General features: G+C 38.6%; 2 protein-coding genes across 6 annotated transcripts in view; one reads left to right on the forward strand and one right to left on the reverse strand.

The window, feature by feature from the left end:
* The window catches only part of MRPS35 (mitochondrial ribosomal protein S35), a 28,006-nt gene extending 25,797 nt beyond the window's left edge, over nt 1-2,209 (reverse strand). Inside the window, exons 1-2 of the mRNA XM_013173165.3 lie at nt 1,982-2,209; nt 23-66 (exon numbers count right to left, since the gene is read on the reverse strand). Coding sequence (XP_013028619.3) covers nt 23-66; nt 1,982-2,108 — 171 coding nt within the window. The 5' untranslated portion in view covers nt 2,109-2,209. The remainder of the gene's footprint in view (nt 1-22; nt 67-1,981) is intronic.
* A 7,295-nt stretch (nt 2,210-9,504) lies between these two features.
* The window catches only part of LOC106030871 (potassium voltage-gated channel subfamily KQT member 1-like), a 529,055-nt gene continuing 513,011 nt past the window's right edge, over nt 9,505-25,548 (forward strand). For 2 of the 5 annotated variants that reach the window (XM_066999764.1, XM_066999755.1), the window contains exons 1-2: nt 9,506-10,056; nt 11,696-12,265. In XM_066999764.1, coding sequence (XP_066855865.1) covers nt 11,883-12,265 — 383 coding nt within the window. In that variant the 5' untranslated portion in view covers nt 9,506-10,056; nt 11,696-11,882. Of the gene's footprint in view, nt 10,057-11,695; nt 12,266-25,548 lie in introns of all 5 variants that reach the window. The other 3 variants (XM_066999747.1, XM_066999737.1, XM_066999745.1) reach the window with 3 other exon arrangements.

The following is a 25,548-nucleotide window of genomic DNA, read 5'->3' on the forward strand; positions in this document are numbered from 1 at the left end:
TGCAAAAAGTACCAGTTCTTACCGATCTTACGAACTGTGAAGTCCTGCCTCTTCTCCTTATTGAAGCTGGAAGAAAAATAAAAAGGAACATTTTTCATTACAAACTATTATACGGTTTTGCGGAAAAAAATACAACGTAATCTGCATGCTTTTTTTTTCTTTTATCAAAACAATATATATTAATACTATTAAGTAATTCCAAGTCTCTATATTGCTACAGACAAAAAAAAAAAAACACCACCATCACCTCCTGATAACCATTCTTCAAATCAAGACATGAGAAAGAAGCCAGATGCCCTTAAGAGTGCAGAATAATCTTTCTGTGGAAATAAGAGGCTTTTCAAAGATTATGTTTCTTTGCCTTTATAGGCAAAGGGGAAGATCACATACTCAAGATTGTTCACTTTTTTTGGAACTTGAGATAATAAAGGCTTGGAAGCCATTTAGTCAGATTGAGATTATCCTAGAAACATATCAACAAAAATTTAGTGGTTATAGGATAAAAAATATTTCACTAGCATAATTTATTCCAGTTTGACCCAAGAAGAAAGAAAAATGAAGTGAGTGAAAATACACTTTTGCCTTAGTAACTATGCTTCTGTTGTTCTTTCCCACACAGCTGCTTGGTCACAAAACATTCCCCATTAGCATACACGACAGCTAAACCAACTCAACAGTTCACTGCCAACAAAAGATTTCCATGGCTCCATCTCTTTCTTCGACACTCTTTTTTTGTTCTAGTCTCAGGCTCATCTATCTTGCCTCTGTGTAAGTTTCAAGCTACCACATTGTACTGTTTTTCTTTTTGAATTTTACATGGGGAACATACTGATGAGTTTGTTTTCTGCCATTTTACATTGTTCATTGTGCATATTGAGCAGACACAGAGAAGAAGCAGCATAAAGTAACACAAAGTTTACTCTTTTTTAGCAAGCCTGAACCATTAGGCTCTTTTTTTTTTCTTTTAAATCAACTGCCATCAGTTGGACCTCTGGGAAGGGACTCACAGAAATACAAAAGCCACCAAATCCCACTGGATTTTTGGTATAAACAGAAATCTTCACTTTCTTGCCTTCAAACACACACACAAAATAATAATTTGCAGTACTTTTTTGAAATACTTTTAAAAAAAAAAAAAAAGGATTCTACAGTAGCCAAACAAGTGAAATTTGCTTTCAGCTATCGTGTTTGGGTGGGGGGGGGGGGGGGGGGAAGGGCTTAATTTTAGTATATTGTCACTGTTTTGCTTTTTGAGGATTACCACATTACCATGCAGTACATGTTTAGCAAAAAACACTGAATGGACTTTACAAGTGGATGCTTTTGTTCTCATTGCCTTGTTAATTTGTTTTACACCCCTAACCCTTGTAAGTCTCAGAAAAACTCGTGAATTTCACAGTTCTTTTGTCTTCCTTATCTGTATATTTTAAGACTGATTCTATTCCTCCTCTTCCTGCTATACAGAAATCTAAAACAAAAAAAACACACATGGATCTCTGCAACAGTTAAGACAGAGTTCCTTTACCTCTTATTATCCCTTCTTATTTTTTGTGGTGCAGTCGCGCACAGACACACTTCACTCATACCAATCTTATTCTGTTACAAAGATTTCCAATTAGGACACCTTTTACTCCTGCAGTGCCCTGAGCCTCACCATCTGACAGCACCCAAGGGCCCTTTCCAGTAGCCTGGCCTCTTGAGCCTGCACACAACAGACGTCCACACAGCCTAGGAAAGCTGTACCTTGCTGGTACAACCCTGCCCAACAGGGTTCCGCACGTTTGGACCCATCTGGGCTCAGAACTGGCAGAACTGCCCAGCTTGGGCAAACATACAGCACACGTTCCTCGGCAAACCATGACACCCCCATTCAGAACACTCAAACTCAGACAACGCACTGCAGCTCCGCTGTAACAGGAACACAACACCTCGCTTGCAAATGTGAGCCAGGAGCGGCCCGAGAGCCGCCCCCCACCCTCACCTTCCCGTTGCTGGCCTTCCCCAGTGCTGCCGGCGGGCACGGAGGAGTAAGCCGCCAGCCCAGCCGCCCGGCAGCAGCGGGCGAGCACGGCCCACAGGCCCGGCCCTGCCAGCGCCGCCACCGCCATCTTAGGGAGCTCTACGCCCGCAGAACGCCCCCATTCCTCCCAGCGGCACGGAAGCTGCTGCGGGCCAAGATAGTTGGAAAGGCGAAGCGCTCTGGGTGGGGTTTCCTGCCCATAAACGGAAGGGGAGGGAGGAGCAGAGAGGAAAGGCTAAATAAAATGCTGAAAAGAAGTTTTATCCCTTCTGGAAGAGGGGGAGGAGGAAGGGGCAAAGGGTAAGGAAAGCGAAGTGGGATCATGCTCAGTAATCATCTCGGCTTTGCCTCTGCCGTCTTATCGCCACCTCTGTCCTAGCACCAGCCAGTCTCTGGGCTAGGGGTGCTGTGCTGCGTTTCAGCTCGTGTTTCTTGCCGAAGGCAGTTTCTCTGGCTCATAAGCAGCTATGTGTAACTTCTCAGCGCCTTCATACGACTTTCTTTGTGTCCTTGTGTGTCTCTGTGTCCAAAGCAGGGGAATCGTAGAATTCTAGAGTCAGTAGGGCTGGAAAAGACCTTCAAGATCACCTGGTCCAACCATCCCCCTACTATCAATGTCACCCACTAAACCATGGCCCTAAGCACCAGGTCCAACCTTTCCTTAAACACCCCCAGTGAAGGTGACTCCACCACCTCCGTGGGCAACCCATTCCAATGCCTGACTACTCTTTGAGAAGAAATGTCTTCTCATTTCCAACATGAACCTCCCCTGGTGCAACTTCAGGCCATTCCCTCTATTCCTATCGCTAGTTACCTGTGAGAAGAGACCGACCCCCAGCTCCCCACACCTTCCTTTCAGGTCGTTGGAGAGGGCAATAAGGTCTCCCCTGAGCCTCCTCGTCTCCAGACTGAACAACCCCCAGTTCCCTCAGCCGCTTCTCATAGGACTTGTGTTCCAGGCCCTTCACCCAAGAAAGGAGGTGACACAGGCACAAGCAGCTGAGGAGATACGTGAAAGTGGAATTAAAGAGCAGAGGTCAGCAATGTGGGATGAGATAGGTTAGATGGAAATGCAGCTACCACCAGCACCACAAGCCTGTAAGCAGGATGGAGGCAACTAACAGCGTCAGCTCTCTGTGAGGACGGACTCCTTCAGCTACTCCTGTAATTGAAACTCACTTTATTACTGTGTTGGAGCAGCATTTGAAATCATTTGCTTTTGGAGAGGATGAGTTTCTTCCCAATGGTGCGATCAGAAAGCGCCATGCACAACTTCCGAGTGTTTGGGACTGTAAAGGCCACGTGCCCAGCCATGATAAACTATTGTTTCACAGCAGTTCTTCAGAAATCAGTTGCTCCTTCAGCAAAATGTGATCAGGTTCTACCCTGTGGTAGTTCAAACTGGAAACCAAATGATCATACTGTCATATCTGTAAATCAACCTATAAATTGCTAGATTACTTAATTTTCAGGTGTTTTTCTGTTTCTCAGAACCTGCTGGGTGCAGGTGCATTACAGCAGGTTTTTTGCTGTTTTTTTTTTTTTTTTTTTTTTCTGGTTTCTTTTGTGTAGCAATATACTTGTATCCCTGGTCACAGTCAAGGTTTCTGGCTTTATTTGCTTCAAATTACCACGTACCCATAATTTAGTTTACCTTTCTGATTATTAATATAGCATTTCACAGTGACTTCACAGTTACTTCATCAACAGTAACATAATCATTGTTCAGAATGCACTCAATAATGGATAATTGTTAATAGCTGAAATTAATTGCAATACAAACTTTTCAATAATAGACTTTCTGCAAGGTTCCTATTAATTTTACAAAATTTCAATTCTGGAATATCCATCCTATTCCTAACAGCATCTGGTAAAAAGACAAGACATGCTGAAATTATTAATAAGCGTCTAGTAATTGCTATAAACTAAGATTAATTAATTGAAGTTTGTAAATCTTCAAATTCTCAGAAAGGTAATTCTAATGCTAAGATGATCAAGGATCAATGAGAGCTAGGCATCGGAGAGAGGACTGGGGCTCGAGTGCTCCAAGAGGTTGAATCTATCCTGAGTTACAAAATTGAATATTAATAGTAAGAATCACATACATACCTCCGGAAACACAGAATATATATTCTTCATGCTAATTACATGGGCTGCATAGCACTGAATATAGCACTGCATATTGCACTGAATAGTATATAATAGGTTCAGAAATATCCCTTATAGATACTACCTGCTTCTCCAATTTAAAAGAAAGCGTTACTGCATTTTCAGTCTCAGAGTATTTGTTATGCACACCCTATTGCCTTCACAATGATGTGTCATTGTCAAGGTTTGGAGAAACACTTTCTGTGTTCACACACACCTACGCTCCTACCTGTTTCCTCATGACAGAAACCTTGCAAGTCAGCTTATGTATAAGAAGATGAAATGGAGAATAAAGTTTGTATATAAAGTTTGATAAATCTTTGGCTATAATAACAATATATTTAGTGAACTTCATGAATACTACGCAATGATTTAGGCAACTTTACTGAAGTCCTGCTGTATATTCTTACAAGAATGTTCTTGTTCTTGCTGGAACACACATTTAATTTTAGCTTATTTTACTTTCCACATTAGGGTAACATAAGGAGAGATCTTTTGTTGTTGAAACCATACAGTGCCAGGAACAGAACCAGATCCAGCTGCAGGTGTTATATGTTAACTAGGAGTTCTTATTTCATGACTTCAGCATTGGTCACTTGCACGTGTTGGACTGCAGTATGAAAAGTTACTGATTTATTTTAAAAACCTCTTCAAATTTTTCATGCTTGTCCTAAAATGAATTCAGTTAGTCACAGTTATTGTTTAAACATCAGCTTTCACTGGAATGATCTACATTCAACACATTGCTGTTCATGTTAGGTTTTCTTCAAGAAAGTGAACATCCAGTATACTTTAAAAGGGTGTTTTAATGATGCAAAAAGTAATGCAGGGTTATATGAATAGGCTACAAAATCCACTGGAGTGAAACAAAAAAATAGCCCACCCAATCAGAGCTGTTTTCTTATTTAAGAAAAGCAGAAAAAAACACCTGCCAGTACTATTATTGGGGTGGTGGGGGGGGGGAATTGCTTATTTACATTGCATTTCCCTTAAGAAAGATTTCTGGGGCCTGGGTAATCAATTGCATGTTGTGTAGTAGAGCCTACAGCTTACAGAAAACAGCTTTACAGAAATCTTTAACTAAAATTACTAGAATATCTTAACACTTTAAGCTCACATATATAAATGTATGGTGCACAACTGTACTTACCCTTAAGAGAGCATCGTTATCTTTCGCATTCTTCTGTTACAACACACAGTTCCTATGAAAAAAAAAGTCTATCCTGAATCAATAACTATATTTTTATCCATCTTTTCAAATACTTATAATAAACATCCACTTTTAATGGTATTCTGTTACTACAGTAATACTGACAACAGTATCCTTCTCCTCCAATGCATCAGTAATGTTTTAAACAAACCCAATAACACAATGCTAGGACACTTAATATAATTGAAAATTGGAGTCAAGTAACAGTTGAAATTCACTGTAAAATAATTTATATTGTCTCTTATTATTTGAAAGCTCTCCATGACTGCTATCTGATACATCTTCATCAATTAGAATAGGTACAACTTTTCAAGCAGTAATTTTGTCTTCATTTTATGCAACATAAACATATTATCAAATACTTTGCCCTTAGTTCATAAAATTTATTTAATGTTTTTATTCTCATTTATTCAGGTATTAAAAATAATATGGGTTTCTGTGAAGATATACTATAACGTAATTAGTTTAAGAATTCTGACCTAGTAAACAGCACTAACCTCAAAGAACTGCACATCAGGCTGTTCTCTATGGTCCAGGTAGAATAACATGAGATCAGCAGAATTTTGCTCCAGCATTACAAAAAAAAATTCTCATGTAATGCATTATTATTATTGCTTGATTTATGATAGTGCCTAAGATGGAAAACAGGATCAGGACCCTGTGTTGCTGGCTTTCAATAAACAAAATATTCTTACTTACCATATAATGCCAAGTAAAAAATGCACTCATGATTTAAACTTCTTATTTTCAAGATTTTGGTTTAACAATTCCCTTCTTTCCAAAAGACTACTGAAATGGCAGAATAATTAGCAAGGTTGCATGCTTTGTCACATTTGTTTCATCACAATGCATGGTTATTGCTGTGCCCAATGAGATCAAGAATGGTGATGCCTGAAGCCATGACATCCCAGGATTATCTTCTTTCTGATATGGATCTCCTGAACTCTTGAATATCAGAACTGTTTTTTACTGAGGCCAACATTGTCTTTACCATATAGCTATTAAACCTTACAGATCACTGCTCTGTGAAAACACGTGTGATGTATACTTCCCGTGGCACATACAGCCTGTGATGGCATTGACAGAAATTAATACATTTGAAACATGGCTGAACTATGGAGCAGAAGGCCTGGAACTGAATGCTTTTCGCAGTTCCTTCCTACAAAGGAAATCACACTCCTTTGCCAACTGTTTACCACTATCCTTCAGCTTTTATCTCCCCCCTCATTGTACTGGGAGACAGCATAAAGTACCAACAAGTTACATGAAGTACACATTATGTGTTCTTTGTGGAAAGTTTGGAAAAGACCTCTAAGATCATCAATTCCAACCTTTAATCCAGTACTGAAAAGTCCACCACTGAACCATGCTCCTAAGCTCTACATCTATACATTTCTTGAAGATTTCCAGGGATGATGACTTAACTACTCCCCTGGGCAGCCTATTCCAATGCCACACGACTCTTCCAGTAAAGAAGTTTCTCCTAATATGCAACATAAACCTCCACTGGTGCAACTTGAGGCCATCTCCCCTTGTCTTATTACTTGGTGCTTAGGAGAAAAGTCCGATCCCCACCTCACTACAACCTCCTCTAAGGTAATTGTAAAGTACAATAAAGTCTTCCCTGAGCCTTCTTTTCTCCAAGCAGAATAACCCCAGCTCCCTCAGCTGCACCACATAAAACTTGTTTTCTAGACCCTTCACCAGCTTTGTTGCCCTTCTCTGGACATGCTCCAGCATGCCATTCTTGTAGTGAGGGGCCCAAAACTGAACACAGTATTCGAGGCTTGCCCTCACCAGGGCCAAGTACAAGGGGACAATCTCTTCACTAGTCTTGCTGAGAACAATATTTCTGATAGAAGCCAGGATGCTGCTGGCCTTCTTGGCTACCTGACCACACTGCTGTCTCTTTTCAGATGCTATTGACCAATATCCCCTGGTCCCTTTCCGCTGGGCAGCTTTCGCATTCATTCCTCTTTGGGCCCAGCCACTCAGCCAGTTTTTAACCCAACATAGCGTACACCTATCCAAGCCTTGAGCAGCCAGCTTCTTCAGGAGAATGCTGTGGGAAACATTGTCAAAAGCCTTACTGAAGTCTAGGTAGACCACATCCACAGCCTTTCCCTCATCCACTGCGCGTCACCTTGCCCTAGAAGGAGATTGGGTTCATCAAGCACGACCTGTCTTTGATAAACCCATACTATCTGGGCCTGATCACCTGGTTGTCCTGTGAGTGCTGCATGATGGCACTCAAGATAATCTGCTCCATGAGCTTCCCCAGAACTGAGGTCAGACTGACAGGCCTGTAGTTTCCCCGATCCTTCTTTTGGCCCTTCTTTTAGATGGGCATCACATTTGCTAGCTGCCAGTTGATTTTAAGCATTTCTTGAAGAACCTGTATTTTCTATTTTGTTTTTCCAATAAAATATTTTCATTTCAAACAGAGAGAAAATATCTACATAACTGAAGGAGTCAATCTTAATTTCTTACAGCAATTCCATCATGGAAATGAGGCATTTACAGAACTGTTAGATACTACTCTGGGACAAGCAGTTAGCCTTGTAGAATATCTATATTAATGCTAAAATAATAATTATTGTCAACATGCATAAAAGGCAATTTAGCCCCTCAGTTCATCCCTTATATCATAAAATGCTACAATATATTTTAATTGTCAAGTGTTTAGGAGTGAATGGAAGCCCAGTGTCACCTTTGGCCATGCTTCTGATATCATAGTACACAAGCCTTGATAATTTATATTCAGCATGTCCTTGCAATGAAAAATATTGGTATTCATAGTGCACATTATGTGGATTGCAAAATGTTCTGTGGATGATTGATCTTCTTAACATATTTGCTAGAAAGGTGTTTATCTGGAGTTCAGAAAGGAAAAGTGCAGAGAGAAATGTTATATGAACTTGGGGCTTAAGCAAATACCCCATTCCAAGATCCCTAATTACCCACAGTAAACTTTGGTTTACAATCCATTGTAAGACCATTGGCTCACAAGCCTGGGAAGCTCAAAAGAAAGCAGGGATTGGCATTTTGCATCTTACAGGCAGTCTATGCACAACCTCTTCAAGTCACACAACATGGTGAATTTGTTTACCAACAAAATTATTCCCAAATAAATAATAATAATAATAATAATAATAAAAAGGATACTATTGCTAAACCAGAAAGTTACTTGACATCCAGCAATGTCTAACTTCAGTTCAGGAAGTGGAATTCACAATCCCAAAGCAGATGTTGAAGGGCACTGTTTGCAGAAAGCTTAGGTCCTGAGAATGGTATTTGGAATGAACAAAGGAGCACAGGAGTGTTTCTCAAGTCTCATCCTTGTCATCTCCTTGTCAGCCAGAAGAGGTTTGCATCTGCATCTCAAAACCAGACATGTGCTTCCCCATCATGGCCTTTTGAATACAAGTTATCGTGCTGGCTCTGCCGTGTGCTAAATACAATGCTACCCATGTGGAATAGATATGCTCTGACCATGTGGGCTGCGTCAGGGTTAAACATGAGTTGAGAAGTGAGGCCAGCCATTAAAGCTGCACTTCTGTGCACATGCAATTGCAGAGCCTTATACGCTTATACAAGTTAACTGGTGACAACTTCAGCAGTTAGACATTCCCATAATCATGCATTTCTGTTTCACCTAAGTCATAGGTTAGTTAGGTGACTAATTGCCTTTTCAGAGTTTGACCCAAAGATGCGATATACATTTATGGGGGTGAAGGAACAAGTTCACGTCTTCCACAGTTCAGTCTAATAAAACCTAAACACTAAATCATTATCTTTTGCCTGGTCAAAAAATAAGAGTCAGATGTCCCGTTTTCTGTTTTTTCAGTGATTTCAGACCAGCTGCTAATATGTTGAGTTTCCACATTTACATTAAAGCTGTAAATGTATTCTACTTTTCCCTCAGAATAAACAGATTTTAAACCATAAAATATCCAAGATATGTATTGGTTTTGTTGTTTTGTTTGTTTGTTTTCAGATATTTTTTTCCCCTGCACACTTTGATTAATTATTTACAGCTTGAACAGTTATATTCGGGAGAGGTCAGAGGTTAGAGAAGGTAACAGTTTTTGCATTTAGGAAATTACCATCTGGAAAAGTTAATACAGCAGAGAAGTTATTAATTGATGTGGAAGGCATTTCAAAGAGGAAGCACGAGCAAAAACCTAGTGAAGGATTTCTTGGGCTCCAATTGGGTATCAGTCCTTTTCAATGACTCAGTGGTACTATCTGGAATACTATATTCTGGTGCTGCAGAGCCTCCAGCTAGCTTGAACCAACACCAAATTCAAATTGTAAAAGGTGTGAAGTAAAGAAATGCTCATATTAACCTGTTGCAATTAAGTGTATGCAGATAAGAAAAGGAGTGGGCATGATCCTCAGTAAAATTAAGTTGTTGCTTGTGATTGCTGGTTTTGACAACAGGAAGAAGCACAAATAAATTGTCAGAAGTGTCATACAGTTCTTTCTCTGCCTTTTACAAGAGCAGCCATATACGGCAGATAAAAGGGAGGGACCCTGCATTAGTCAGGGTGGAACTTGATAAGCCAGGGTGCAGAGCCAGGCAGCAGCTTTGCCTGCACCTATCCAGAGAATCTGCCATATGGAACTGAGGGAGCAGCAAAGAAAAGGAATAGAGGAACACACAACAGGAGAGTAGGTACTGTTTGCAATTATTTTTTTTCTGTGCTTTATTTCTGATTTTGTGGGATCCCCTGTTTTGATTAAGCAGGCTAGCAAATGTGTTTCAGGTAATTTTGTTTGGAACTGCTGGGTAGCCAATCCCTGCTGAGGCTACATTGACAAGTGCTGGTAACTTGTAGAGGTAGCCTCAGCACCATAAAACAAATTATACAGAGGGAGTGAACTTCTGACAGATGTTATTTTCTTGCTTTAGGTCAGCTTGGCTGGGGGGCTTTGTGTTTTCGCTTTATTGTTTATTTCCTACAGCTTTTCATTGTTAAGAGAACAGATGAGGGAAAGGAAGTATTTCTCTATCTGCTATAGAATTAATGTAGAAGTACATCAGTCCATGTTACCACTACCAGTGTTAAGAAATGAGCACATTGTAACAACCCCAGTACTCCATGTAAAAATTTTGTAGAGTAATTTAAGAGGACTTGTTTAGATGTACTACAATGGAAGTTTATCCGTTATGCAAGAGGATGTTTAAGCAACAGAAAATAACCCTAATTTAAAAAGAGGGGACAAAGGAAACTTTTTTTTTTCTCTCTCTCTCAGTTCTGATGAGGCTAAATAACTCAAAGTATGGGTGTGAGTCTCTTCTGATGGAGGAACAGTCAGATGCAACCCCTAGGTACAGGGGCTTTGGATTGTGGATGACACGGTACATTACAATATTACATTACAAACATAATTTTGACATTAACATCAGCAGTACCTGGTGCTTTGAAGTTAAATGTATCTTTCATCATACCTCTAATATTTTTAAAACTTTCATAACATTTTCATTTTACTGAAGCATTTTAAATAAGGAAACTTTTCATGGTTGTGTGTAAGAAATGAGGCAATACAAATGCTGACACTTCAGAGAGACAGCTGCTCTCAGTCTGTCAAAAAGATTAATATTGCTGCTCATATCTGTATATTAGCAACATACTAGGTCTGCCCCATGACCAATATATACTGAACTATAAGAGACTTATTTTCTGTTCTATTGTTTCAAGAAAGTACCTAGAGAATAGCAAGGTTAGCAGCAAACTTTAAATGGCTTGAAGAAAATCAAGAACTGGGCCAGACGTCTTTGATCTTTTCCCTTGTAACAATATTAACCTCCCAATGATATTTAGCATTAATGGCATATTCCTTTTTACATGTGAGGAAAAATTGTATCTGAGTACAGTGGGTTGCAAGATCAGTTCTCATGAAGGGATTGAAATAATTTATTTTATTCTTAAAATCTTTCTGTAACATTGGCTTTCTAGGTAAGATATCTTGCTATGTAGGTGTTGAAGTTCAAAACCTCCATCTAGTGTGCTTCAGGCAACAGTAACGTTATAAAAGCTGGGAAGCTATCACAGTTCCACCTCTAAACAGGACAATTCAGGATCTGCTCAGCTTAAAATAATATCATGGGATCAGCTCTCAAGACAACTCTGCTGCAGTTTGTGATGTTGCAGTATTTGAATAGTTTTAAGCTTCCTTCTTAAAAAATGTAACTTTGATTCTTAATTTTCTTTCTCTTTCCATAAATCTTAATCTCTCTCCTTTTCTAGACCATTACATCTGGTGCCTAGCACGTGTAGTTTGTCTAATAAGTTGTCCTTATTTAATTTCAGAGGTTCTGAGTGACAGCAGGTGACAGGCTGACAGCTCACACTCGTGTCACAGAGAAGATCCATGATAAAAGCAGAAAGTCACCTTATCAGCTGCTGGAGAACACCCTGGGCAGGGAGGACTTACAATACCATTTTCTATGATTTTAAATATTGATCAGGGTTAGTAATACCTGCACGTTGCTACAGAATGTCCTGTGATAACAGAGAAACCACTGAGCACTCAATGTATAACCTCTGTGGACAGGTCCAAGGCTCCACTTCCCAGTTTAGTAGTCTGAATGGAAATAGGAAATCTGCAACCTTGCTGAAAGTCAGGGGGAGCTCAAGCAACGTGCAGTACTCTTCAGTGGCGCTGGGTCCAGGTGCCCCAGTGAATAATGGATCTGGAATTCCCTGTAACCCCAAGGAAGGCACGAAGGCTTCAGCCGTGGCAGCAAGTGAAGTCCACAGGGCCTGTACAGCAAAGTGTTTCCATAGCCGTTATTTAACTAAAACTAGTACACAGGGAAATGTCTACAACTTCCTGGAGAGGCCCAGTGGATGGAAGTGTTTTATCTATCATTTTACTGTGTAAGTACCTAGATTTTTACATAATCTTTGGTTTAAGAAAAATTTGAAACTGTCCCCTTGATTAGCTAGAAGTCACAGTACATTAGCTCCAAGCCTGAAAACTGTAGTTCTATGAATAAGCACATTGAAAGTGGGAAAGGAAAGGTCAGTTTCACAAAGGAACAGCCACTATATCCACTAACATTTCCAAAGGAGCAGTGTCTATTCTTGATATCTGTCTTCAAAGATGTACACTGTATCTGTGATAATTCAGAGATGAAGTCCGATATGCTCATGGCAGCACTTACTGCTGCCTTAGCTACTTTACATTGTTCTAGCTTCAGATACTGCAGTTTTTAGCATGTGATGATGTGATCAGGCCTATCACATTTTTATGTGCATTTTGCTCATGCTGAAGTGCCAAAACACATAATTTTTTGGTCAAACATCTAATCACAACATTACTAATTTAAATTGATTTACAGGTGTGAACACACATTGAGTAGAAATTTAGCAAAAAGTTTTTCATTATACCAAGTACATAGTACATGCAAGGAGAACATTAAGGTTCCTATTAACCATTGTGAAACAGTGGTTAACAAATTATTACAGCTGCTACCTTTTTCTCTAAGCTGCTTATGGTGCCTGTTTAGCAAGACCTCAAGTACTATTTTGAATGTTACTAAACAGTAATGATAATTTATCATCTTTGCTGTAGAAAGGGTCCAGTCATGCTCTCACTGAGTCAAGCGGAAGTTTCACTGGCTACAGTGAGTGCAAAATGTGCCAAAAGTCCTTGCTTTTATTAATAAGCTATTATATGTCCTGAAGAAATGCAGAGTGTTGCAATTATTCTGTTCATCCCAGATATACTTTTCTATGGCCTGACTGCATTTTGGAAAAAAACATCATCAGTTACTGCAATCAGAAACTGCTCAGAGAAAGATACAGTAATTTTAAAAGTGACTTTTAATGCTTCTATTTGGTGTAAAATGGATGGTCATACCAATATTTGTTTACTTTCATACCTTAGGATCATCTTTGGATTTTTTAAAATGGTGTTTTGATTCATTAAATGTTATTCTAACATTTAATATATATAACATATATGTTATATATGTTATTGCTTATAGTATGCGATTATAACCTAGGGCTTAAACAGGTGCAGTTTCTGTAGATTTGAATATGTCATGACTTAAGCCTATTTCAGGTTAGGGTTTATTAACCTTATTAAAATGCAATTGTTTTATCATCTGTGTTACTTTTATCTCAGACTAAAGTTGACCTTTAATAGGTACTTATATTCTGCAAAGGACATTTAAACTCAAAACAAACAGAAAACCACACACACTCACACACACACACACACACACACACAGAAACACCAACATCTCATCAATCCATACTGGAAGACTGGAGAAAATATTGGTATTTTTAGCAGATTTTTAGTTTTATATTTTAAAGAGTATAAGAGATTCTAACTTAAATGAAAGAATATGTAAAATGACTCTATTCTAAAAAGTTTTTCCTTTAGGATTGCTTAAAAGGAAAAATTTTAACCAACATTTTGTCTTAAGTATCTTTGTCCTAATAATTATCCCAATAACTACGTGGTGTGTTCATTTATATAACAAGTTTCTGTTTTGGAAAGAACAAATATAACATTATTGATTTAAAAATGTTTAATGATATTTAAAGTGCTGATCTAAAGTACAATTAACTTTATAATGAGAAAAAGATGTAACATTTTTTTAAAACGTTTCCTCTGTTATATCTGTGGTTTTGTTGCAATTTATGTAGATTCACTCTTATGATGACAATGACTATTTTATAACAAATCCAATCTTCCAACTATGTAGTTGAAATGTGTGTAGCCTGGGGGAGCAACAGTGTCCCTTAATTGTCCTTTTGTCCTTCACATGCCACAAGGACTCAATAACTCAAGTACAAACCTATGGGAAGTTTGTGTCCAGGCAGGGCTGGAGTCTGTTCTGATCAGGAGTCAGTTCTGCTACAAAGAACCTAACTTTTATGAAAACAGGCAAAGAGAGGGAACAGCAAGTACTCTAGGTAGTGATGCTCCTTTTGCATTCTGAAATTACCAAGATAATTTTTTGTCTTTCTCAAGATAATGCTTGTTAGAAAAAGAAAGTATTTTTGCCTAATTAAATCTGGAATTAGTGTTATTTCAGTGGAGTTATTCCAGGCTAAAATCATTGTTTCAAAACAAAATGATTATAGATTGAGTGGGTTTTCTTGAGAATTCCCCCTTCCAATCCTGCAAATCTTCCACTTAGGTAATTTTGAGCTTCACAGGAAATGCTGTGAAATACTGAGTTCCTGAAAGCATCAAGAACAAGGTAGAAGATCACAATGACAAGTTAGAAAGAGGTGAGGGCTTCAAAAACAGCTGTGACATGCAAAAGCAATACATTGATCCTAACCAACCAGTTCTTGCTGCCACGTAAGACCCTTAAGGTATTAGGTATCAATATATGTTAGAGTCCAGCTGTTTGCCATATGGTCCTCATTCCAGAAAAAGAAGCGCATACCTGGCTTGCATTTGATTTCTAAGCTCAACTATCACTTGTATAAATCACAGCCTCATGTGAAGATATCAGAGTAGAACCATCATATTTTATCTTTTGAAAGAAAAGTGCAATATGTAATTTTCTTGTTCTTATGTATTGGTGATAAGTTATGCATGGTAATGAAATTACTTGGCAAATCCACACATTTAAATCATTTAATTGTAAGTGGAGCCTTATTCATGTGATGCATTTACTTTTCTGAAACATATATAGTTATATATAATTACAAATGGAATGGCAAATGGTTCAATGATATTTTAGAATATGGCATTCTTTTTTTTTTTTTTTTTGAATTTTGTTCACATAAATGTGAAGAGTGTAAAGGGATTAGACCAGACAGTTTTCCTGTTTAATAAGATTATTGACCGTGGTTTAGATAACAGATAGCAATGATCATAAACCAAAAGCAGAATCCAATGTATATGATTAAAGTGCTAGTGCATAATTGTGATTGGGGAATGTTTCCAAGCCTTTGGAGGCCACCTTGGCCATAGACAAGGGGTGGAGATGGTCTGGCTCCTCTGCCATGTTTATAGAGGCACAGAACAAGTAGTAGGAGGTGCAACTCAGGCCTTTTGAAGTAAAAGGTGTACTATATGTGCAGCCACATGCACTCATACACATAAGTGATGACTGAAGGGAAGAGAACAGTATGGTTTCAGGGAGAAAAAGTAAAGGTTTCCTTTCATATGTTAATTTGTTCTGAATGTGAGTGACAGAGAACACCTTGTATCAGCCTAAGGCTATGTCTGCATCAGGGTGCAGCCCTGTGCTGCACCGCTGCACCTACTCCGGCCCCAGGAAGAAAATAACCAAGCTTGCACAAATTTGTACTGAGGCTAACTGCCCCTATATTTCAGCAAGCAAGGTGGGTCCACAGTACCTTTTCCCTTCAGATCTGCCCTGTTCTTTTCACTCACTGCAGTTCAACCCCCTTGCACTATCTTTTCCATTTCTCTAGAACATCCTGAGGCTTCTGATTTTCAGCTGCTGTTGCCTGGTTAACCAAACTTTCTAGATAAAAGCCAGAAGCTTAGAGGGAACCTGGGTGGGTAGCACTTTGAGAAGCAAAGAAACAGAACAAATTGCTACACTGAGTCTGATGAAACAGGGATAGATGAGAACCTGAGACAGGGACAGAAGCCTAAGTTTGATTGTCTTAGAAACTGAGACTGGTGCTAGTGATGCTGAATCTGGAGGAAAAGGGGTAAAGAGCAGGCTAGCTCAAGAACAAAGAGAAGCATACTTAGGTGGGAAGGACAAACAAGGTCTAGTAGTTTTTGGAGATCAGGAGGCTGGACGGGCACAAGGTGCTGGGATTTTGGGACAGCTGAAACTCACAGAGAGGCACTGGGAGGAAGAATGGGTAGAAGACGACAGCCGGAAGCTAGGGGAAAGAGGGAGCGTGGAATTCAAGACAGGAGAAGGAACCTTTCACCCGTAGGCAACTGGTTTGAATCTCATCCAAGTCAATAGTGAAGAAGAAGTAATGACTGCAGGGAGATATGAAAGGAGCTGTTGGTCTTTTTCCAGTTCTTAGCAAACGGATGTCAGCATCACTGCTGGAGTTAGCACAGCTGGAAGGCTTGCTGGCAGTCAGTAGAGAAACCACAGGCTGGTTGAAAAGGCAGGCAAGTCTAAGGCAAGAGGGAGGCCCATGAGAGGGACTCTTAAAATGTGTTCTCAGGCCTGCCACTTTCTTGTCGTGTAACACCGCAAAAGTTTGAGAACTTGCAGCTGTTCAAGGTTACTTTGTGCTGGTTTCTCCACTTGTTAAATGAGTGTTAGACCTTGTTCTCATTTAAAAGCTAGACCAATCTTTATATCCCATAGCTTCCTGTGGGATGGGGTGAGCTGATCTAACAGGCCATTGCTAACCAACCACCTCTGGTTCTGCTTTCCTCATCTGCCTTAGCCATTCAGCTTGCTCCTTGCCATTCAAATTTATCTGTCCTTGGCTATCCTTGGAGCACTGAGACAGTTCAGCTCTTTATGCCAGAAGAAACCTAGTCCAGTAGCAAAAAGAGGATGGCCTTCTCTCAGGTTAGTTATAAACATTCAGCATCTCTAAGTACTGTCCACTCTTGTTCTCTTAGTGATCCTAGAGGGTCATAGTCATCTGTTAAATAAAACTGTACAAAATAATTGCAAAGTAACACACTGAAAGTTGCCTGGCAAGTACTGCAGACCACCTGGTTTGACTGCAAAACACTTCACAAATGCAGACTTTGCTTAGCAACAAACCCTGTACTCCAGGCTCTCTTAAGATTTATGGGGGGAAGACTCCAAATGGTGACTCAGAGAGGATAATAGCTATTGTTTTGAATCACTCCTCGGGGATGCTATCTTTCACTCTATTTATTGCATGGGAAAGATAAGAAAAATGTCCTCCCTAGGGTATGGTTTCACAATTGGTATAATAGTTTACCACTACCACCAGGGGAAGGTTTCCTCTCTCACTTCCCCTTCTCTCCTAGCCACACGCTTCTGCCATAATGCATGCTGTTTCTGGCACTCATTCTAGCCCTCCTAAGCTAAGTCAACTCACTGAAATCACTGAAATTCAGTAATTTCTGTAAGTGAAATCATGAATTAGTTCACTAAGTGAACTCACTAATTCAGCAAAAGAATGGGTAGCTTTTGATACCTTAAGGAGTTAGAGCATCTCAACAAAAGGTCTAACTAGTGCTGGAGCTGGTCCTAACCAGTTGGCCAAAACTGCAATGGGATGAATGAGAGCTGTCCTTTTTATTACCAGAGAACTATGTTGTTAGCTCAGTTGCATATGAAAACAAGCCCTAAGTTTGCTTTGTTACACCCCTCCTTCATACTGGCTCCCATAGCTTCTTCATTGAGAGGCACATATACGTACACACATGCACGTTCCTGGCAGTTTGGTGAGAAGAACTCAAGTAAGGAATGACTGTTGAGTAACTTAAAAATGAATGAGACTTCCAAATATATGAAAATGTTGTATAATTTATAACTTTGGAAGGATGGAACAGAAGAACAAGAACATGTTTGAAAAAATTTGGCTGGCTTGCTAAGGGTGTTTTCCTGTGGAAGGGGTACTATGTAAGGAAGTGTGTCAGCATGCATAATACAAAGAATTGAGAATTCAAAAGAATTGAGATCACTGGGGCGAAATAAAAAATGAAATTTTCTCTTATTGTTTTTCTTCTTTTTTTATTTTTATTTTTTATTTATTTTTTCTCATCTTCATGTAAGAAACACTGCAGTCATGTTCTGTTAATGCAAAGGAACTACCATTGATGCAAAGAGCCACCGTTCTGGTTGATATTCTGTTTTTGTTTGTCCTACAGCTGCTGATGTAAAGAGCATTAAAAGGCAAAAATATGAGTCTAGTTCCTTTTAATATCTCTGGGCTGCTGGTGCACATGTTTTTTGGTTCTTCGGGTGTAACAACGCCCAGTGAAACTGAATATATTTAACAAGTAAGTTAGCCTGGTGTTCTGTCTTTATCAGTAAATGGAACCTGTAGCCCACTATTTATATCTGTTTATCTTAAAGGGACTGTCAAATTCCCATCTCTGTCCTTCCCACAATTATCTCTAGAATGCAAGCAGATATTTTGCTTTTTCCAACGATGTGATTGTAATATGACCGACACTAGCAACAGCTAAAGTTCGGAGTAATTATAAGCATATGACTGCTTTCGAGATTTTGTTTTTGACCTTGATGTCAAAGCTTAGGTCTGGACATGATGTGCTTTCATAAGGGTAAGTTAGGGCTCTTTATTATTATTGGATTCAGGGTGTTTTTTGCCAGCATAACTGTTACTTATCTGGATATTTTACAAAGAAATTGAACTGACAAGTTTTCCAGTTTAGAACTCCTCCAGCTACTGCTTTTCATCTATGCACCATCTGCCTTGCAGCATTAAGCTGATATCTTGTCTATGAGGACAAACATCGGGTACCAAAAGTTGCACAGAATTAAAGGGAAGAAATTGAAGAGCTATTAATTTTATTAAAGTGACAGGTTCCTTTTACTGCTTAGGGTTGCCTGTTCAACTGGATTATGAAATGGAATGGATTAAGTTGCTAATGGAGGCACACTAATGTTAAACAGAATTATCTTTAGGATTCTGTAAAGTTCCAGGATTGGGCTGTTCTAAAAATATATGGGAACAGTCATTAATTTTTAGCCTCTTTTCCTAAGGAAATGAGGTTTATGCAACCACACTGTCTGAGTGCGTCTGTCTGAAAGTTACTTACCAGAAACTTTTGAGCCAGTTGGCGAGTTTCAGCAAATATTGACAGAGGATGAGACGTGTCAGAGATATTAAGTTTCTTCAAGTTTTGTTAAAATAAGCAGTTGGATAGAGGAAAGAAAAATTAATAAGCCCAAAGATGAAAACACTTCACTTGGAGCTCAATTAGATTATTTGGCACCAAAGAGCCTTTTCAAGAGAGAGATGTTACGAAAGTTCCTAAGGAAGAACTTTGATCTGATCTTACTTCTTTTTAGGCACAGAATAACCTAACCACAGAGCACAAAGCCAGAGGCCAAGTAAGTTTTATTTTAATTTTGTGAAATTATTGATGACTTTTTCCATCATTTATGTAAGAAATTCAATCCATCTTATTCTAGAAGCTCCATTTTGTAACAGACCATGCAAAGAATATGCATTAACGTCCCCACAGGCTAATGTTGTTTCTATAGAGAAGCCATTTGTTTCTATAGTGAAAACAAATACTGTAGTGTGGCGTTGATACAGTGCTGTTGATGGAAATTGGTTACACTTTTGTGGAAAAACCTTCTGCTCTTACAGAATGCAACAAAGTAAAAAGACATTTCTTGATGCTAATGTTACAATTGCTTGTTAAACTGTGGACTCTGCTTCACATCAAGTTCAAGAAGAGTGCTTCAGATATCTTTAGGATAATCAACAAGCTGGCAATAACTTAATGCTGGATATATTTGCACAGCATCATTACATGTATTTGTTCTCTCACCTTTTTAATACAGAGGTTCAGGAACATTAAGTACTGCAAAGAGGTCAGTGTTACTCTGTGAATGGTGGTCATAATTTTCTGTCCCTATGAATTAGTATCAAAAGACGATGCGGCATGAAGATGCATGTCAAAACTTCCTGATTTTTCTGATTCACAGCCAAATTCAATGGTAAATATATCAATCATAAAAACTGATCATAAAGTCATGTTGTCATATGATGAACTATTTCTGTGAATTTCTGTGAAGAAGTGGATTAGGTCTCTTCTATAAAGACTTAGTGTGCGAAGCTTGATACATAATCAGAATGGAAGCTTGATTCCTATGCCCAGGGAAGGAAAGGACATCTAGCTGTTCTGATAACAGGACATACAGAGATATAAGCAAAAAAGACAAAAAACACCACAGACATTAATGGAAGATACAGGCACTCAATTGAATCAGGAAGCTTAAACCCTAGGAATGGCAGGACACTGAAGAAAAGGTTTCTCTAAAATCAGTGCTTCTGACAATTGTAATGCATGAATGTATTCTGCCAGTTTTGGCCTAGTGCAAGCTAAACTCAAAGAAAAGGCAAAATCCAAATCTTAGTGTTTTCTAAAGAGCAGCAGATACGTTAAATACTTTAAAAATGTAAAGTGCTTATTACTAATATGAGGCATGGATGCGTTAAGAATAACAGATCTTTGGTCAGTTGATTCAGGTTCATGGTTTCATAATTTGAAGTAAGAGATCTTTTGCTATGATGTGTTGCTCATGCTGTGAATTGAACAGCATTAGTATAAACTATTGATTCAAGCTGGTTTGTGGTAATTCATACACATGCAGATCAAAGGTCCCAAGAAGCATACAGAATAGCAACGTATGTGTGTAAATCCCTCTATTGCTTTTCTAGGTGTTTTAGAAATACTAATTGCTTCTAAAACACATAGGACAAGATTATCCCCATCTGAAAGAGACTGAAGTACTGGCAGTAATTAACTGAGATGCCTCAAAACAAATAGCTTGGTCAACTTAGTTTCTGGATAGTATTCCTGAGTAGAACATGACAAATAATGTGGTTTTTTTTTTTTTTTTGGTTTCAGTCATTTATTGAAGATAATTTGTATTGTATCAATTTGTGTACTTTAAAAATAAAAAAGCTGAAAAACCCCATTTTTTATGCCAAGACTTACTGATTCACAGCCAAGACCTTATTATTTACTATAATTATAAATTATAATAACAAGTCAATTTTTACATAATATTTGAAAGAATTCCAGTAATTTTGGAAAAAGCAAAAGTACCATTAGAAAACTTTTTTTTAAAGGTAAATTTACTGCTGATTATGTCTGATTCATCATGATGCATATTAAAAATCTAACAAAACTTTGAGAATTATTTAGTTTTGTTTTTCAAAGCAGCAGTAAAACCAATAAGTGAAAGTTTCAAAGAGTGACATAAAATTAGAAAGTTCCACAGTAGTTGTGTGTTTTAGATCATGAGATGTGGTTATTACATTCAAGAGGTTTATGGCAGAGAAAGAAAAATACAGAATTGATATGTCTAGACTTTATGTGGACAGCCATCTCTTTGCCAAGTTGATATTTCTGGCAGTATTAAAGAAAGTTACAGAAGTTTGATCCTCAAAATATATTTAATAGGGTAGTATTTTAATGACTAAGCTAACAGCTGATCTCCTAAGTCTTCATGATCAACTTCTTAATTTGTTTTGAAACAAGAAAATCTGTTTTTTCACAAACCTGAAAAAAAAAAAAAAAGCCAGGAGCTACTGCAAATTAAAAAGATATCTTGGCCTCTGGTTACTGCACCAGCAAAATGCAACAAACTTGATGTAAGCTTTTGCTGTGTAAAGCAATCTTATCCTTTCACTGTAAAGGTACTGACATGCTGCTTTTAAACTTGTGAAGCACTGGTGAATGCACATCCCGTTTCTGCCTTGCAGTTTATCTTAATGTCCAAATCTCTTTTTCTGTCTTCCATTTGCTGATCTGAATGCTCTTCTTTTATCTTTATACATTTCTCTCTGTGATTCCCTTGCTTTCCATTTTTGTTATTTCTTTATACTCTTTCCATAATTTCTCTTCCTTTTGCTACTCCCTTTCACATTTTCTGACATGTACACTCCGAAGAGATGGGTAAACTGAATCATGAAGTGTTGTTCACCAAATCCCAGACTACGGCAACGAGGGGCAAACAACAAAAGTAGGAAATGAGTTTAATACAGATAAAAAGAAGTCTTTCCTTCTCTGGTGGATAGTGAACTATTGGATCTTGCTACTATTGTTGGTTGTGTATATAGAAAATATTCACAGTTCTGAAAGGGAATGGTGAAATGGACAAGTCATGGACTGCAAAGATGGCCAGATTCATGTGCTCCTCCTAAACAGTATTTTCTCTTGCCAGTTGTCATTCAGAGTGCTGGGCTAGATGGACCACTGGTCATATCCAGTAGGGCATGTTTATTTTCTTCTTGGTCTCCTTTACCTTCCCCAACTGCTACAGCCAGGCTTCCTTCTCTCTCTGTCCACTTTCTATTACTTTTATCAGGTGCTTATTCCAGGTATTTAAGGGTGAACAGAACTGAAATTGCTTGTCTAGATTACAGCTTTCTTTCTCTTTTCATGTTTGTCATCTTAACATCAGGACACCAAATGATATCTTTCAGTATCTGTATTTCTCTGGTTAATGCTCCTGTAATATTCTACTGACGTGGACCTAAGGTATACTCCCTGTAGATATTCCATGATCTGAATGCTGGCATGCTCTGAGGTGAGGTCAGGAATATGCAGTATGACCAAAGCTGAAGCTAACTTAGCTCTCAGAAAAAAATGAAGCAGTGCAATGCAGACAGCTATAGATCCAAGACAGAAAGAAAAGTTTGTGGAAGAGTTTATGCAAGAACAGAAAGCAGTATTGCAGGTTAGAAGCATTCGAAAACATCATCTGTCATGTCCACAGAAAACAAACAAGTATCTTTCCTTCCCACCAGAAATCAAGACTCATAAGATTTTAACCTGAACAGACACACACTGTGTCCTTTTCAGTTGTCTTCTGATTAGAGCCAGATGGACACCTTCATGTTACATGCAATTGGGCTATCAGGCTTTTTTGGCTGCAACCTACATAACTGAAAATAGATATCCTCAGTATACCCATATTATAGCTAGAATTTTCCTTTGGTTGAAGGCTTCAAATCACTGAAAATATTTTATTCTGAGGCAAAACAGAAAGTCAGATATGCCCAATTCCCCGCCAGGCAGACTGCCAGTTAGCAGAGTCCAAAGCTAAGCAAGCTTCTGTTAAACCTGTCTGGTCTCTTCCAGTTCTGCTGAAACCAACACATTCCCAGACTACTTTCTAATTGGTATTCTCATATTGGTATTTTCAGCAGAAAATTGTTCCTTTACCAAATTTTCTGACCAACTCTAATTTGTGTATGATCACTTATATACAAGCACAAAATCTTTCAACAAAACATCAAGCCCAGGAGACCAGAAATAAATCTGTGAGAGGACTGATAGACATTGAAACCTGCCTACAAAGGCACACAGGCAAATTATTCTTCTCTTTATGACTTAGTCAGAAAAGTCTTTGGGTAACAAAAATACATAAGCAATAGGAATGAGACTTTACTCAAACTAGCAGGAATGTTTCATAGAAACATGTGGCTTTTGAACATAAAACAGTTGAATTGCATTTAGAAGAAATTGGATTGATTCATGCACTCAGGAATGAGAATACCTTGCACTTCCATAACATGAAAAAATGGAATGCCCATCTTAATATGCCTGTCTCAAAATAGCCACCTAAAATAAAAAGCAACCTACACCTTTGGAACCCTTCATATTATTTTCTGGTGGCTAAAGTCATTTGTTCTCCCTAACAACAGACTGTCTTAAAGCTATTATTCTGGACTGGACAAATTGGTTGACTACCAGCAAGAAGGAAGCTGAAGCTCAGATGGATGTAATTGCACATAGATTTACTTGAACATACTACCCTCAGTCCAATCTCTTTTTCTTGTAATTTATCTCCAGCTGAAGCAATTGGATTTCTTGTGCCCCACTGTGTTAGTAGTTCATTTTGCCTTCACAGCTTGCTGGAACAAGTAGATAGGATAAAGAGAATTCATCTAAGGGAGGGAAAAAACAAAACAAAACTTTTTTTTTTTTTTTGATTTAAACTGGAGACACAACTAAGCCATTTGTGTATAAATACCTGAAGGGAGGGTGCAAAGAGGACAGAGCCAGGCTCTTTTCATCAGTGCCCAGTGCCAGGGGACAAGAGGCAGTGGGCACAAACTGGCAGACAGGAGGTTCCCTCTGAACATCAGGAACCCTTCTGTACTGAGCAGGTGATGGAGCACTGGCACAGGCAGCCCAGAGAGGTTGTGGAGTCTCCTCCTTGCAGATCTTCAAAAACCACCAGGACGTGGTCCTGGTCAGCATGCTCTGGGTGGCCCTGCTGGAGCAGGGGTTGGGCCAGACAGCCTCCAGAAGGCCCTTCCCACCTCAACCCTTCTGTGTGATTCTGTGATTTGCAATTATCTAGCTGAAGGGCTTTTATATAGCAAAGTAAGTCACAGTAGCTCAGTTTTGAGGAGGGAGGGCATCCCGGGAAAGATGTGTCTGGTTGTATTAAAAACATCATTGACTCACAATCAAGGCATCTAAACCCTACTGACTTCAGTAGCTTTCATATAATAATTTGTGTTGATTTTTCTTACAGTACAGAGCTCACATTTTCTAGTAATGTTTTCCTCTTTCAAAACACACTTTTGCAGAGTCAATTAAGTTTGGCAAGCCCCAAAGGCCACGAAGAAATTATTTTGTATTTGGTTGCTAAGGAGTATATCTCAATCTTCTAGTTTATAAGTTTGTTCCCTCCTCCCCCGTCCTTTTTTGTTGTTCAAGAGATAACATTCCCGCAAGCATTTCATATATCATCACTTCAAGTACACTTATCTGCAGTAGATTAAAAAAAAAAAGGAAAACACATGCACAAATAGTCTTTGCTAGAAATGGTATTATTTGATGCAAGACTCAAAAGGAGAAATAGTTAATACTTCTCCTTTAAAAGCTTTCATTAGGCTTGTCTTCCATGGAAATGAGTTACAGCATGACCTTGAAAGAGTTCACCTTTGATAAAGTACATGACATCATTTTGCTGTCAGTGTTGTAGTTAACCTACTACTTCTAAGTGTGTGTATGCTTCAGTGGAACATACTCCTAGCCAATTAATCTCATACACAGAATTTGTCCCTGGCTACAGGAACAACAGAAACATGTTTACAGTTGCACTGTCTACTCTCCAAAATGGAGAGTGCTCTCAGGACACTGAGAGGCACTTACTTGTAACCTTTAACACTGGCTGATCAACTGTCCAAGGCACTAGTACTGCTAATTTAAGTTTGTTAACACATGAAAGAGATTTAAGGATAGTGGTTTAAAAACATGGAAGATTTATTTTTCTTGTATGCATAAGGATTAAGGAATTGAATAGAAATGAAGAAATATTAAAATATAGTGTATTTAGCAAAACCTGTTTTGCGAAAGCATGGCAACCCAATTTTTTGTTAGTGTGAACTGTGCTCAGTGATATTCCAAAGTCAAATGAAGAATTCTCAGATTATTGCCTTTCTGATTTGAGAGAGGGAAGGGAAAGTCTGCAAACAGGTGATAAGAGAACACAAGATTTTCTCTCATCAGAAAAGTGAAAAATTGCAAGGGAAAG

Source organism: Anser cygnoides, chromosome 1 (assembly GCF_040182565.1).
Source record: "Anser cygnoides isolate HZ-2024a breed goose chromosome 1, Taihu_goose_T2T_genome, whole genome shotgun sequence".
In the NCBI taxonomy this organism is placed as follows: Eukaryota; Metazoa; Chordata; class Aves; order Anseriformes; family Anatidae; genus Anser; species Anser cygnoides.